Below are 16101 nucleotides of genomic sequence, written 5' to 3' on the forward strand. Positions count from 1 at the left end.
AAGTTGTAAATTCAGCTACCCACGCGTCCAATGCGTAGCCATCGGCCGCGGATCCCGGGTCCGGCATGTCTTGCATGCCAAAAGCAAGTAGCTCCGCGAACTTTGGTAACCGGTCGTCCCTAACCGAAACGTTGATCGCCTCCGGGCGGGGGGCGCCGCGCGTCCGCAGCGTGGTATAAAGGGATTCGTGGTCGGAGCCTGTGTAAAGACTGCTGTCAACCACAGTTATTGTGCTGGGGAGGTTGGAAAAGACCATATCCAGTAAACCCCCGTCGCGGTGGGTGGGCACGCCGATATTTCCTGTAAAACTCATCCCCTGGGCTTGCGCCCATGCCGTCAGTTGGTCCCCTCCGCGTGCGTTTGCGCGGCCCGGCTGGTATGCAGCAGCCGCTACGTTAAAATCGCCGCCTAGCACCGTGGGTCCATTTGGCACGGTATTGCATACCATTTCCAGCGCGGCTTCAGTGCCCGGAGCCCTATATACGTTAACAAATAGTATTCCGTTAATTTCGAGCCAGAGTACGTCCCGTGTATTTTGGCCCTGCGGTAGCCGTCGTTGTGCGGCCCTTAGGGCTGCCCCCTTCTTGACGTAGGTGAGCACCCGGGGCCGGAGCCCAGTCATGGCTTCGTAAGTGTTGGCGTGCCATTCGTCCACTGGCGCAAAAACATCATAGCCCGGGTGCGTTTGTGTAGTCGTATTTAGCCCGCACCATGGCTCTTGAACGTTAACCAGGTCCACCTTTCTCTGGTGGCACAACTCCAATAGGCTCAGATGCACACCCATCCTTTTACCTACGTTGGCCCAAACTACGTCGAGGCATTCCCGCTGCATATTGCCGAGCGAGTATTTCGTCATATTAATCGACGGGTTGCTTCCAAGTCTATCCCATCAGCGGGGCAAGGTTCGGCAGCCGCTGCGTCCTCCTCCATTTCGGCTGCCCAAACGATTTCGTCGTGCACGCGTTCCTGTTCAACCTGCAGGAAGTTACGGATGTCCGCCCCTGCCGCCTCGCATGGCCGCGCTCTTTTGTTTGAAATGCTCGATCGGGAGCTCGAGGTTTGCGAATGCTGCGATGAGGTGCTTAGGACCGGGATTGCAGGTGCTGGCTCTCGGCGGGCCGTTTCGGCCCGGTCGTTGATAATCGCGGCACGGTTGGCACGTCCGATTCTGCGAATCCCCTTAAGTTTACGCTGTGAAGGTCGTTCAAGCTTCCCATTTACCACCAAAGGTCGGGCAGGGCAATTCTCATGTCCGGATGGGAAATGGCCGTGGCAATTAACGCATTTGGGGGCTGCCTTGCACGGCTCTTCCTCTGTCGCATGTTTTGCTTCACCACATATGCCGCAACGCGCTTGCCGTACGCAGCGACGTATTTCGCAATATCCCTGGCAACCGTCGTGGTGGTGTGTAATTTTGCGTGATTTTTCAACCTTCCGCGCACGTCTCGACACTCCAAAAAGCTGAAAGGGCTTTACGGGTTGAAGGAAGGACACTATCCACGTGCCCTCAGCCGTATGTGGGTCGTAACCATGTTTGGAAATATGCCAGTTGACTGGCTGCTGGCCTGCTGCCACGGTAATCTCCTCCTGGATTACCTCATGTACGTCCTTTCTTCCGTCCAGGCAATTGAGCGTTCGGGGCACTCCAGAGACGGCGTATGTGTGCCAGGTTGTCGGGACAGTGACTTCCCGCGCGTCCAATGCGTCCATAATGGCCTTGACCGCGCTGGGGTTGAGGAGTTTTTGCCGTGTTTCCTCAGAGGCCACCGTAACACCCCAGCCCGTGGGGGTACGCTTGGCGTTTGGGATTTCACTGTGTGGCACCGAGACCAATTCGGCCAGTTTGGTCGTTACCGCGTATGGCTCCCTCGTCACCATCCGCAATTTGTCATTTACGCGGATCAGGATGCGGTTGGACGGCTGTTCTGTCAAACGTTTCGGGGCTTGGGAGCGGTCCCGGCCCGATTGGGAGGGAGTTGCGGAGCTGTCAGGTGCATTGCCGGGCGTCGTACGTATCGGGTACGAGCGCGTGGCCGGGGTTAAAATTCGCGTTGGGGCCGCCGCTGGTGGCGTGGCGGCTCGCTCGGCCCATGTGACCGATTTGTTAGTGGGCGTGCCTCTGCCTTTAGAGGCCGACGACGCCGTGCCCGTCCTCGTAATTAAAATGCTGCGCCTTTCGCTGGAACTGGTCGGCGAACGCGACGGGGAGCGTGAACGCTCTTTTTCAGGGAGGGTGCGACTGAGGAACCAGCCGCTGATCACGTCGTCAAGTTCAAGAACAATTCTCCTAAGCGCGGCGTCCTCCGGGGCCTGTAAACTTTCGAGCTTGGCTGCAAAGACCTCTTCGAGCCAGCTGCCGACTGTTTCCACGTTTTCCAACTCCTGCTGCAGTGTTTTGATGGCCAGGGCCGGGAGGCTGGAGTACCTTCCGCGGCCAGCCGGCTGAGGCGCGTTAGCGGTGCGCGTGTCGAGAGATACGTGTCCCGACTCGGCCTGGCCCTGCGGCAAAGCCTGCGGCGTGCTCTGCGGGCGCGCGCGGCGGTTTGAGACCTCTGGTGAGGCCATGACGACCAGCGCCCGGAGGGCGAAAATTCTTCAGCTGTTAAGCTTATTGGTGTGTTTGGGTGTGAATCGCTAACAAAGGTGGGTCTGACCCATGAATGGTGGAGGATGCTTGCAGATGAGAATGGGTAAGTAGACACGACCACTTCCGTCGTTCTTACATTTATGGCTCTTGGCCTCAAGGTCAAGCTTCTCGGCATTCTGAGCTCCTTAGTTTCGCAAAGCTGCCCAGCGTATCTGTCTCGGAACCGAGAAGAATCGACATATTGTAGCATGCCGTTGCAGGAAGTACGTTCTCTTGGGGCTTTGAGAGGATGCGCTCAGGGCATTGTTCAGTTATATCATTATATGCTCACTGTCAACGAGGATACCATACCCAGACATGTCAATGAATACCGAATAATCTCTGGCAAATAGAAGGGTCTGCGGTGTAAGACATGAAAGGCTGAATGTTTCTGTCACACTTGTGGGGACAGCGCAGCTTCTGGGAATTACAATGGTCGAGCCTTGTCGAAGAAAATGGTGGAAAGTGCCCGTGTATGTACATGAAGCAAAGTGCGGCGCTACACCTGGAGAAGGTCTGTGGACAAGCAGATCGGGTGGTATCTCGGCGGACGAGCCGGGAATCATGGACAAGCCCAGAATCCTCCCTGCACGGCGCAGATTCCAGCGCAACCATCTTCAGAGTCCAACTCGGCCGCTTCATAAAAGGTTTCATCAACCGCTCCGAGTTTGGTTTTGCCGACGCTCCATTCAAGAGTGGCATGAGTCCAGGGATGTATCCAGCTCTACCAGCTCAGGGCATTCCTAACGCTGGCAGTGCGAGGGGTCCAACTGAGAGCTTCTTGATCCAGCTAATTAGAAAGTTGACCGGGAACGGGAAATTGTCAGGCCACCAGAATATAGTTCAGAAGCCCATCAACACGCCGTTTGTTTGCCGGTTCCCAGCGCTGTGGTGTCGCGACAGGGCTGCCTCTCGATTAGTATGAGCTGGGCAGGTTGTGCACTGCCCAACGTTCCAGTCCGCATCTTTGATATGCGCCACTTACCCACCACTGACAATTTGTATTTGCAGGGGCGAGGTGAGTAGAATATGCTGCTCCAAGCACCGGATCTTTGCTGATAAAAAAGCTGCAGACGATTTATTGACGACCAAGACCGTCAGCGTCCCTTTGTTCAATGTCGTGGATCATTAAGATGTCCACTTACCTAAAATGTACAACGAGCATGGGAAGGGACGAAAGGCAAGTGTATTGAGCTTCAGGGAGGTTATCACGTTCCTTCAGCCCAACTGGAGGTTTATCGGATGGTTGGGACGTTAAGACTATCAAGGGACAGCACTTTGACAACATAATTCAATTATAGTCGTAACATACAATTTTAACTGGGTGCGACTATAAAATGCCCCTTCAAGTTGGAAAAAAAGCACAAATCATTTTTTGTTAAACGGGTCTATTGATACACGCTACAGTCTTTGCCAGAGCATTAATGGTTTCTTTCTTCGGCTGTGACTCTCTTTCTACAACGATTATAGTCTGAATTATCGTGTCAATGGCCTCTCGCAACTCATCTACAGAACATCGTCGCTTCTTGATGCCCACAGACGTCCCGACACCTGGCCGCGCATAACGTTTTCCTTTTCTCCCCAGTTGCACCTGCGAGAATTGTGGCAACTCCATACATAACGGCCTGCATCCAACCACCATAGCCCACTTTGGACGGAAATGTCACTCAAAGAAAGCATGACTTTATACAGCGTGTAAGAAGCGACATGAGCATTTGCCGGCGCCTGGAAACCTTACATTAACTTCTATTCTGCCCCCCAAAACGACAACCACCAAAACATCATGTCGCTCAAAATTGCCTGCATAAGGGGGACCAAATGGTAGTTGTAGTGGATAAACAAAGTTCCCGGCGTGGCCAAAATGAGTCGTTTTCTGGTGTCAAATGGAAGTTTTGGGCTGATTTAGATAGTATGCCACCATTCTGGAGGCTTCAAGTCAGGTGGAAAACTTGTGGTACTGTCGTTATTGGGCAGACAGCCAACGAATCGGATCTTCGGGCTCAAAGAAAGCGCGAAAAGTCCATGCTTTTACTGCAGACCATCAAAACCTCGTCTGAAATTGTCGTGACCACGTCAGGGAGCCAATCGACGATTGGCTGGGCTGCACCCGTTGATCTCATCTTATGATTGACTCGGAAAAAGTCTTACGTTACTTGGATAAACATAAGATAGTATAACAGAGTACCAGGTTTGTGAATCGTCCAATCAATCTTGTCTCTGGTCCGAATAACGCTGTGTCGACGCTCGACACCAATGGCGGATGAATGGGGATGTTGAAAACTTTTGGTGTTCTGCTATATTACACATGCGAAAATGCACCGTAGAAGATGGAAAAAGATGCGAATGCCAGAATGCATTCAATCACAATGACAAGGTCTTTTTGGGTCTTGCTTCCCGACACATTGGAAAGTTGGGTGGAGAACACCGCGACGCTGCGGCATGCTTCCGAGGTAAACTCGCTCCGCCTCAAAGATGCCGCCAATAAAGGTTATCGCGTAGGTACGAGTATGCCCGACAAAGTTGCAGAGGCTAATGTTTAAACGTCAAAGTGTGATTTGCTAACAGTACAACACAACCCTGATTAGACCACACAAACTTTTGGCCAAATCATTCAATCTTGCGAGAGATAGGATCGCAAACATGACGTGTGTTCTGCTTCTGCAGAAAGCAGCGGAACACAATTATGCTGCCCACTAACCGAACCACAGTACCGCCGTATCCGCTCTTCCTTCCTCTTAAAATTGTGTTTGCAGCAGGATAAATCTCCTCCATGCCTTCAAGCCTAGATAGAACTTCTTACTTCGATACATGACTCTCCCAACCTGCAAATAGGCTAAACTTGTACGTTAGTGCGTATCAGTTCCCAAAATAGTTCCTGTGGGTGGTGGTCAATGCACCTTGCCCACCCACGTAAACCTGCAGCAGGCAGCAGAAGCCATGGAAGCTCTTGGAGTCTGGAACGCCTGGGCATCGCCTATCGTCCCGCCTGATTGCCGAGATGCCAAGATAGCTGCTCGTAAACGTATACCCATAACACCACGGTAGAACTGCGCGATATAAATAGAGTTTCGGCAACTATGCTGTAGCCCTAGCGGCAATTAGGAACTATTGGGCAAGATCGTTCGAACCGTCTTTGAGAGGTCGCCAAGTAGTAGTATATTAATTCCTGTCCAGAGATGCATTTGTTATTTGTCATTTCCGCGGTAGCAGCGGTGCTATTTGTGGCTTTATTAGATTCCCGGTGAAATATCCAATATATATAAATATTAGCTTGACAATATGCAATACACCGAGTTGCTCCAACGCATGCGTGGCTTTAATGAGGGCTGTGTCGACAGTTTAAACTGCCTATTATTAAGCAACTAAGCGTATCCCGCTTAAACAATTTAACACGGGTGTTCGCGACTTGTATACTACGTCCGTAGGTAGCATTCCGACTTGGATTTAGCCTCCCGCCTGTCGCGTTAAACTTTAAAACCATTGGGGTGTTCTCGGCCCCCTAAAACTAGAGGCTATTTAGTCGACATCGCAATATTAACATTACTGCGTTGAATGCAATTGTGGTTTTGTCCAAGGTGTGGCTTCTAAACAATTAACAACGATTTCTGCTTGTAAATCTGGCCCAAAGGAGCTTGAAAAAAAAACAGGTTTCACCCTCCTTTATGCCTAAATCCGGCGCTAATTAAAAAGTTGAATGCCACACACCGGGATCCCCTGTAGCAAAAGCATATATCGTTTTCGAAGATGAGCAGAAACGATTAAAGAGCGCGTAAATTTCGGACTTGGGACTACAATTTTCAAATGAATTGCGGGGAATCGCCCCAAGAACAAAGTTTACAGGCACTGTTTCACTACCATATAACACCGCGAACAGTTATGTTACCGTTGCAGTGGACCCCGGGTTGTGGCATTTGGCTTGCATTAGTGCCGGATTTAAGGACTAAGGGAAAGCGAACCCCGATTGCATACCTTTTGGGCCAGATTAACATTAAGAATAATGTTATTATAGGCCAAGAGATTAGTCCCTTTCTCCACGTCATGGCAACAAACGGCCGCGTAATGTGGACAAGCGACGGCTGGGGGACTGCATTTCAATTGACAAACATGTAATTAAAGTTCAGGAGTTTTGTGGCTGTGACCCATGTATCGTCATATATGTTTATTATAATCTACCATGCAGATGGAACTTTGCAAATCCATTCCTCGAACGACCAAGGAAACCTGGTAGTAGCGACATTTGGATGTAACCCGTGGAGGGTGGCGCATTAGGCGACTTCCCTCCACATTACGACTTTAAACCCTGTTGAATTCCGATTCTTCTCGACGAGACACTTCGTCAGCTTTCGACTCGACCGACACCTACCCACTTGCCGTACGGTACTCGGTTTGTACAGCAGCAGATGGCGCGACTAGCCAACAACTAAGGTTCCAACCCCGCGAGTCGCCCCGTGCGCAGGGAATACAGGGTTGTTGCCATTGGGTTGAGTGAACAAAAAAAAGGCCGACGTGATGGTTGGCGGATTATCGGCGCCAGCTTGGGGGCTATAAAGGACGAGCGATTGCAGGACATTGGATTGTCCGTGATCCTTTCCACCTCACCCCTTCCAGCTCAACCACGCCTTGTCAGTCGTTTCCCATCGCTTCAATCGTTTTCAAAATGAGGTCTGCTTCCTGTCTTTTGCTCCCCTTCATCGGGGCCGTAAGCGCGCAAGGTGCCGGCGCGGCCTTGGGGTGGGCATACCAACCCAACTTTTCCGGGCCGTGGCCGCACCAGACCTTTGTTACGATCAAGGTATCGAGTAACCTGTTCTTATGGTAAAATACAGTGGGTTAAAGCAACTGAACGTCTAACTGGGTAACTGGGGTTTTCAATAATTGGGGGTGAAATTATAATCGTTCTCAAATAAATATTAAAATTAACTAAAATTTAATTGCTGTTAAATAATCCTAAAATCGAATTTATTTATATAATAATAAACGTACCTTATATAAATTATATTCCAAATATAATTTTTTTTAATTTATTTAATTTGTAATTTTTAATTAAAATTTTACAAATTATAAAAATCCATTCCCTTGGCCATTACGTAAAATTACGTAAAATTTCGTGGCTTTATTTTTAAATAATTATTATTTTACCGGTCGGTATTTTTTTTGGGCGAATATCGTTAGGAGGGGTATAACCCCACCTGGCCTTTCTGGTACCGGCCCAATTATTTGGTCCTAATATTAGGTTTCCTTTTTTTTAACCAAATCCCTTTGGTTTTAAATAATTTATATTCCCCTAATTCTTATTTTTAATTTCGTTCCTTTTTTGCTAATTTTCTTTTTTTGCACCATATTTAATCGCGTCGTTAAATTAAAATTTAATTGTTTGTCGACGGAACGTCGCCACGTTTTTTTTGCGTTTTTCTTTTTTTATTCCGTAAATATATTTTTTTATTTTTATTATAAATCGCGCGGTATAATATATTGCGTTATTTCGCCGCAAAACTTTTTTCGTTATATTAAATATTTTCGTATTAATTGGTTTGGTTGCGATATATTGGGGGTATCCAATACCCAATTGCGCAATATTGGTCGGTAATATTCGAAATTGGATGCGGAAATCGAAATTTTGGAAGAAAATATTTTGGCGAAATAGTAAAAAATTTAAAAAAAATAATTAAAATTATTTCGTTTGCGGAAATAAAAAAAATTGTGGTTCGAAAAAATAATGCGAATTATATTTCGCGAAATTAATAATTTGGAAAAATTGGATCGGGTAAAACGTAAAAAAATAAAATAGGAAAAACGTCGGTAATTAACCGAAATTTTACCTAAAATATTTTTGGAATTGTTTTTTCCGGATTCCAATTTTGTTTGGGATTTGATTTTCCCAATAAATCCTTTAAATTTTTCTTTATTAAATAAAATAAATATTTTTGCGCAATATTTCGTTAATAAATTATTTTTTGGTATTTTTATTTTATATTATATATTAATTGTTTTTTTATAAATTCGTTTGGTGGTATAATTTCGAATCCTGGTCGGCCTTTAATTTTTGGAAATAATAAATAATATTTTTTTAAATTGTCCTTTTTTTGGTTAATTTATTCGCAAATCCAATTTTTAATAATATTGGCGGAACGGTTTTTGGTAATTTTGGAGGTAATTAAGGGGTTCCCAAATGTTTTTTTTATATTTATAATTTTCCTATTTAATAAGGTATTTTATTTTGCCGTAATTGCGTTTATGGTCGAATATTTGTTTAACGTTATAGGTTTGTTTTGCGTCGATTTCGATCGTTTTTTATATATAAATACCGTATAATACCGGTTTTAATAATAATATGTAAAATATAAGGTAAATTTTTATCATATTTGGTAATAATAATTTGTAATTGGTATCGCTAATTTTTTTATTAATTTTAAAAAATCCAAATTTTTTAAAATTAAATTTGCTGTTAGGTTATTATATTTTAATATTATATCGAATAAAATAAACGTTTGTTATAATTAAAGTATTGGGTAACTTGTTCTTATAATAAAATATAGTGGGTTAAAGCAATTGAACGTTTAACTGGGTAATTGGGGTTTTTAATAATTGGGGGTGAAATTATAATTATTTTTAAATAAATATTAAGGTTAATTAAAATTTAATTGCTGCTAAACAATTTTAAAATCGAATTTATTTATATAATAATAAACGTACCTTATATAAATTATATTCCGAATATAATTTTGCCTAATTTGTTACAAATCGCAAAAATTATTTCCTTTAATTTGTTATAATCCTTTAATAATTATTAAAATTATTTTTTTGGTAATTACGTGAAATTACGTAATTCTTTTTTATATAATCTTTTTTCTGCCGGTCGGTAATTTCTTTGGGCGGGTATTGTTAGGAGGGGTATAACCCCATTTGGCCTTCCTGGTACCGGCCCAATTATTTGGTCGTAATATTAAATTTCCTTTTTTTTGGCCAAGTTCTTTTGGCTTTTAAATAATCCGTACTTTTTTAATTTCTGTTCTGGTTTTTTTTCCTTTTTGGTTAATTTTTTTGCGTTATATTTAATTATATAACCAAACCAAAATTTGGTCGTTCGTTAATAAAACGTCGCCACGCCCTTTTTTCCCTTATTATTAACAAATACCGTTAAAATACCTTTTTGCAATCCCTACCGTACCAAAGGCGTAACATTTTATCAAATATTTTTTCAAAATTTTGTTCGTTATATGGAATACATTCGTTCCAATCGTTTTAAATATAACGTATTGGATTTGTCCGCTGTTCAAATCCGTTATATTAATCGCTAATATTCGAAATTGGATGCGGAGGTCGAGGTGTTTAAAAAGCAAATTTATATATAATAGGCGAAATTATTTCGTTTGCGAAAATAAAAAAAACTATGGTTTAAAAAAATAATGCGAATTATATTTCGCGGAATTAATAATTTGGAGGAATTGGATCGGGTGGAATATAAAAAGGCGGAATAAAAAAAACGTCGAAAATTAACCGAAATTTTACTTAAAATATTTTTGGAATTGTTTTTTTCGGATTCCAATTTTGTTTGGAATTCGATTTTCCCGATAGGTTTTTCAAATCTTTCGTTATTAAATGAAATAAATATTTTTGCGCAATATTCCGTTAATATATTGTTTTTTTAATATTTTTGTTTTATATTATATATTAATTGTTTTTTTGTAAATTTATTTGGTGGTATAATTTCGAATTCTGGTTAGTTTTTAATTTTTGGAAATGGTAGGTGGTATTTTTTTAAATCGCTTTTTTTTGGCTAATTTGTTCGCAGGTCCAACTTTTAATAATATTGGCGGAGCGGTTTTTGGTAATTTTGGAAATAATTAAAAAATTCCCAAATATTTTTTTTATATTTATAATTTTCCCATTTAACAAAATATTTTATTTTATTATAATTTCGTTTATGGTTAAATATTCGTTTAATATTATAGGTTTGTTTTGCGTCGATTTCGATCGTTTTTTATATATTAATACCGTATAATACCAGTTCCAGTAATAATATGTAGAATATGGGGTAAATTTTTATAATATTTGGTAATAATAATTTATAATTGGTATTGTTAATTTTTTTACTAATTTTAAAAGGTCCAAATTTTTTAAAATTAAATTTGCTATTGGGTCGTTATATTTTAATATTGCGTCGAATAAAATAAACGCTATTTTCCTTTTTAAAATATAGTCCCTTTATCCGATATTAATTGGCGTATTTTATTATTTTGTTTCGTACAAATTCTAATTTTTGCTGGAATTTTTCATATAATTATTGTAATTCGTTCGTTTATTTATCGGTTCGCGGTACCGTAATTGTGGTTTTTGGTTTTTCGTACGTTGTAAAATTAAATTTATAATTGGCGTAAAACGGGGTTATTTTAATATTTTCGTTTTTTAAATTATTATAAACGAATTATATTATAGGTAATAACCGTACCCAATTATCTTATTTATAGTTTATATAATATTTTAAATATTATTCCAACGTTTGGTTGGTTTGTTTTATTTGTCCGTTTATTTGTGGGTGGAATATTGTGGATAATTTATAATTTATTTTTAATTATTCCATTAAAAATTTCCAAAATTTTAATATACAAAATTTGTTTTTGTTTATAATAATATTTTTTGGAAATCCGTAATTATTAATAATTATTTGTAAAAATATATAGGCGATTTTTTCGGCGTTGCTGTTTTTTTATATAGTAGGAAATAGGCGTATTTGGTAAATTTATCCATTATAATTTATATATTATTATATTTGGTTTTAATAAATAATTTTTCCGAAAAAGGTAATTTAACAATAAAATCCATTATAATAATTTGCCATATTTTATTTGGGGCTGGTAAAAGTTGTAAAAATCCGTAAAATTTATATTTTGCGGATTTGTTTTTGGTACAAAATTCGCAATTTTTAATGGTTTTTCGTATTTTTTATTATATTTTTTTAAAATTATAATATTGTTTTAGTGTCACAGACCTGAAGGACAGCCACTGGGCTGTCGCTTAGTCATGACCCCTGTCACGTGAAGGCGCGAGGGCCGAGCGCCTCGCGCGCGTATATCTACGCGAAATCTCTGCAGTCTCCGATATGTAGCTCCTCGAGCTACGTCTTCGTCAACAACCACCTGCTACCCTGTACCTGGAAGACTAGATAGCCAATATACTCTGTCCTGTTACCTGATCGCCCGCACCTACCTGTCCGCCCTGCCTGCCCGTGACATTACGTAGCTCCTTCATTAGGTGCCCGCGATGCCTGCGTCACTGCAACCCCCGATCTTAACCGATTCGACCGAGGAACTGATCGAACACCTACAAGGACACCCTGAACAATGGGTGTCTTACATCTCCGATTCCTACCAAAAGCTGCAACTATTGCACGATAGCAACGTCCGCCTGAACTCCTGCCTAGAAATGCAGGAAACCGAGACCCAACGCGCCCGCGCCGAGACCCAAGGCGCCCGCGCCGAAACGGACCGTGTCCGCGACAAGGCGCAGGCCGACATTCTGGCCATGGCCATGGAAAAGGCCTCCGCCATAACCTCCCGGGATGCCGCTTTCGCCGAATTAGAGAAAACACGGTCCGAACTGAAGGAAGTTCGGACCGTAACGCTACCCACGGTACATATAACCACCCCCGCCCCAACTACCAACACGCCTGTTGAACCCCTTATGGTTACTCCTATGGGAACGACTCCGCCGCCTGCTTCCGAACATCCCGCCTCCGCCCGCCTTTCTGAACGACTTCCAGACCCCGATAAATTTACGGGCGCCCGCTCCGACCTCCGCCGCTTCGCCACCCAAATCCGGGGGAAAATGACCTCAAACAAAGACCGCTTCCCCAACCCCGAATCACGCCTGATTTATGTAGCCGGTCGACTGTCCGGTAAAGCGTACAACCTGATCCTGCCCAAAATGGTCGGAGGCACACCCCAATTCGGAGATTATACGGATCTCCTCCAATACCTAGAGGAGGCATTCGGGGACCCCGACCACGTCCAAAACGCACAAAACAAATTATACGCCCTGAAGCAGCGGAACGTAGATTTCGCCGAGTATCTGTCGGAGTTCCAACGCCTGTCTCTGGAAGGAGAAATGCCGGAGGATGCCCTCCCCCCTCTTCTATTCCAGGGAATATCGGAAGAGCTCCAGGACATGCTCCTCCACAACCCCGCCCCATCCCGCCAGTACCACGAATTTACCCGACACCTGCAAAGCTTGGATAACCGCTACCGCCAGCACCAGCAGTATAAAAACAGACAGACACGTACCCCTCGGACCGCAGCGCCCCCCGCGCGCGCGGCCCCCCGGACCCAAACCGACATACCGCGGGCCGCCCCCAAGCCAAACGCGGAATTTCCGTTTAACGACCCCATGGACCTAAGCAGCCAACGCCGCCACAACCGCAAAGAAAATATGCTATGCTACCGCTGTGGATCCCAAGAACATTTTGTTGCCAAATGCCCAGAACCGGATACCCGCCGCACGCGGCTGCACCAGGCCGGAATCGAACGATCCAGGTCCAGGTCCAGGTCCCCGCGCCAAATACAAACCAAACTCCCTAAAAACCCCCGCCGCGGCTCGGACGCCAGCCGCTCCAGCAGCCGAAGTTCGAAAAACGGAGCCCGCCTGGGATAAGTCGCCCCCAGGCCGCCAAGGCCGCGCATAGACCGCCGGCGATCCGCATCTCTGCCGCCGCCGTTCACGGGTTCCCCGTTGAAGAGGAATATAACCAACGATCCGACCTGATGATCCTGCCTGCCGAACTGACAGTGGGGGGCCAAAACCTCCCAACCTATGCCCTCACCGATTGCGGTGCGGAAGGAAAATGCTTCCTCGACCAAGGATGGGCCGAAGAACGCCAACTACAAATGTATCCGCTGCGAAACCCATTCGACATCGAAGTATTCGACGGAAGGACCGCCGAAAGTGGGAAGTGCACCCATTATGTCCGAGGACAATTGAGAATCAAGGACCACATCCAGAAAAACGCGCTGTTCTTCGTCACACAGCTAGCCCACTACCCCATTGTGCTAGGAATGCCTTGGCTAAAGCAGCACGATCCAACGATTGGATTCGCGTCACACGTTATTACGTTTGACAGCGACTATTGCCGCCGACACTGCAATATGCCCGACAAACCGGAGAAGGTTAAAGCTTTACACGCCGTACCAAAAAAAAGCCGCCCCCAGTACCAGGCTGACCGACCGCCGTCCCTCCGCGAAATGGATATCGCCCCTATCTCCCTGCAAGCCGCGAGCATGTACGCCCGCCGCCGATCCTGCCGACTGTACGCCGTAACCTTGAAACAGATTGATGAGGTCCTAGCCGCCGACCCCCAAAATAGGAACGGGCCGACCCTGCCCGAAACAATCCGGGAATTCGCGGACGTATTTTCCCCGCAAGAAGCCGAGAAGCTGCCCCCACACCGACCGTCCGACCACCATATCCCGCTTATAGAAGGAAAAACGCCGCCGTTCGGCCCCCTGTACGCCATGTCCCGCGAAGAGCTGATAGCCCTTAAGGAATGGCTGACCGCAGAGTTGAAAAAAGGGTTTATCAGACCCAGTTCGTCATCCGTCGCCTCGCCCGTTTTGTTCGTGAAGAAGCAGGGAGGAGGGTTGAGGTTTTGCGTGGATTACCGCGCGCTGAATAACATTACCGTAAAAGACCGTTACCCGCTGCCGCTAGTCCGAGAGACCCTGAACAACCTGGCCGGCATGAAATTCTTCTCGAAAATCGATATCGTTTCCGCTTTTAACAATATTCGGATTAAAAAGGGGGAAGAATACCTGACGGCATTCCGCACGAGATTCGGCTTATACGAGAGCCTAGTCATGCCTTTCGGGCTAACGGGAGCCCCCGCGACGTTCCAGAGATATATAAACGACTCCCTGCGCGAATACTTAGACGTATTTTGTACAGCCTACCTGGACGACATTTTGATTTATAGCCGCACCCGAACAGAACACGAAGAACATTTGAAACTCGTACTGGAAGCCCTGAGGAAAGCCGGGCTATACGCCAACGCCGCGAAGTGCGAATTCTTCGTGACGGAAACCAAGTTCCTGGGCCTGCTGGTCGGCGTCGAAGGCGTAAAAATGGACCCTGAAAAAATCACCGCTGTCCTGGACTGGCAAACACCCAAAAAGCTTACTGACGTACAAGCGTTTTTGGGGTTTGGCAACTTTTACCGGCGCTTTATCCGAGATTTCTCAAAGATCGTAGCCCCTTTGACGAGATTGACCAAGAAAGACGTCGCATTCGAATGGAATAGCGCCTGCGAAACCGCCTTCCGACTGCTGAAGAGAAAGTTTACCGAAGCCCCCGTACTGGCGCACTTCGATTGGGAAAAGGATGTGATCCTGGAGACCGACGCTTCCGATTATGTTTCTGCGGGAATATTGTCACAATACGGCGACGACGGAATACTCCGCCCCGTCGCGTTCTTTTCGAAAAAACACACAGCTACCGAATGCAATTACGAGATTTACGACAAAGAATTGCTAGCCATTATCCGCTGTTTTGAAGAATGGCGCCCGGAACTCGAAGGGACGTCGTCCCCGGTCCAAGTAATTACGGACCACCGCAACCTGGAATATTTCACGACGACGAAAATGCTCAACCGCCGACAAGCCCGATGGGCCGAATTCCTGTCAAGATTTAATTTCCGTATCACCTACCGACCCGGGAAACAAGGAGCGAAGCCCGACGCACTAACCAGGAGGTCAGAGGATATGCCTGAGGAGGGGGATGAACGACTTAAGCACCAAACACAAGTCGTACTGAAAGAACACAATTTACCTGCCCGCCCCACCCGGTTACAACCCATAATCCGCCAAAACAAACCCCTATTGCCAAAACACCTGATAGAGCTACTAGACGCCGGATACGAATCCGACCCGATAACGCAATCTGCCCTAGAAGCGTTAAGGACAGGCGCCGACCGCCACCCCAAGCTGCAATTGGCCGAATGCGAAGAACGATCCGGCTATTTGTATTACCGCAATAGACTGTACGTACCCGATTCGAATAATCTGAAAGCCGAGATCCTGCGCCGCTGCCACGACTCCCCCGTCGCCGGTCACCCCGGCAAAGCAAAAACCTACGACCTGCTGTCCCGAGAATATTACTGGCCCGGAATGCTACATTACGTATCATTATGGGTAAAGAAATGCCAGACCTGCCGCCGAATTAACCCGTCCCGCGAAGGCCACCAGGGCCTCCTGCGACCCCTGCCCACTCCTGAACGCTCATGGCAACACCTGTCGATGGATTTTATCACACATTTGCCGCAAAGCAACGGCCACGACGCCATCCTAGTGGTCGTAGACCGCCTGACTAAGATGAGACACTTCGTCCCTTGTAAAGGGACCTGCAATGCCGAGGACACCGCCAACCTGTACCTACACCACGTATGGAAACTACACGGGTTGCCCCTGACGATAGTTTCGGATAGAGGCACC

At 45.6% G+C, this 16101-nt stretch overlaps 2 protein-coding genes across 2 annotated transcripts; both read left to right on the forward strand.

Moving 5' to 3' along the window:
• Positions 1 to 3107: 3107 nt before the first annotated feature.
• Positions 3108 to 3551, forward strand: MGG_14248 (uncharacterized protein; the record flags this gene model as incomplete). Its single annotated transcript, XM_003717666.1, has 1 exon — positions 3108 to 3551. The coding sequence occupies one exon, from the start codon at positions 3108 to 3110 to the stop codon at positions 3549 to 3551; it is 444 nt and encodes a 147-aa protein (XP_003717714.1).
• Positions 3552 to 4992: 1441 nt separating this feature from the next.
• MGG_10777 (uncharacterized protein) lies at positions 4993 to 5671 on the forward strand (the record flags this gene model as incomplete). The annotated part of the gene is made up of 2 exons (XM_003717667.1): positions 4993 to 5125; positions 5487 to 5671. The coding sequence occupies 2 exons, from the start codon at positions 4993 to 4995 to the stop codon at positions 5669 to 5671; spliced, it is 318 nt and encodes a 105-aa protein (XP_003717715.1).
• Between the last annotated feature and the right edge of the window lie 10430 nt (positions 5672 to 16101).

This window comes from Pyricularia oryzae, chromosome 5, assembly GCF_000002495.2.
Source record: "Pyricularia oryzae 70-15 chromosome 5, whole genome shotgun sequence".
NCBI lineage: Eukaryota > Fungi > Ascomycota > Sordariomycetes > Magnaporthales > Pyriculariaceae > Pyricularia > Pyricularia oryzae.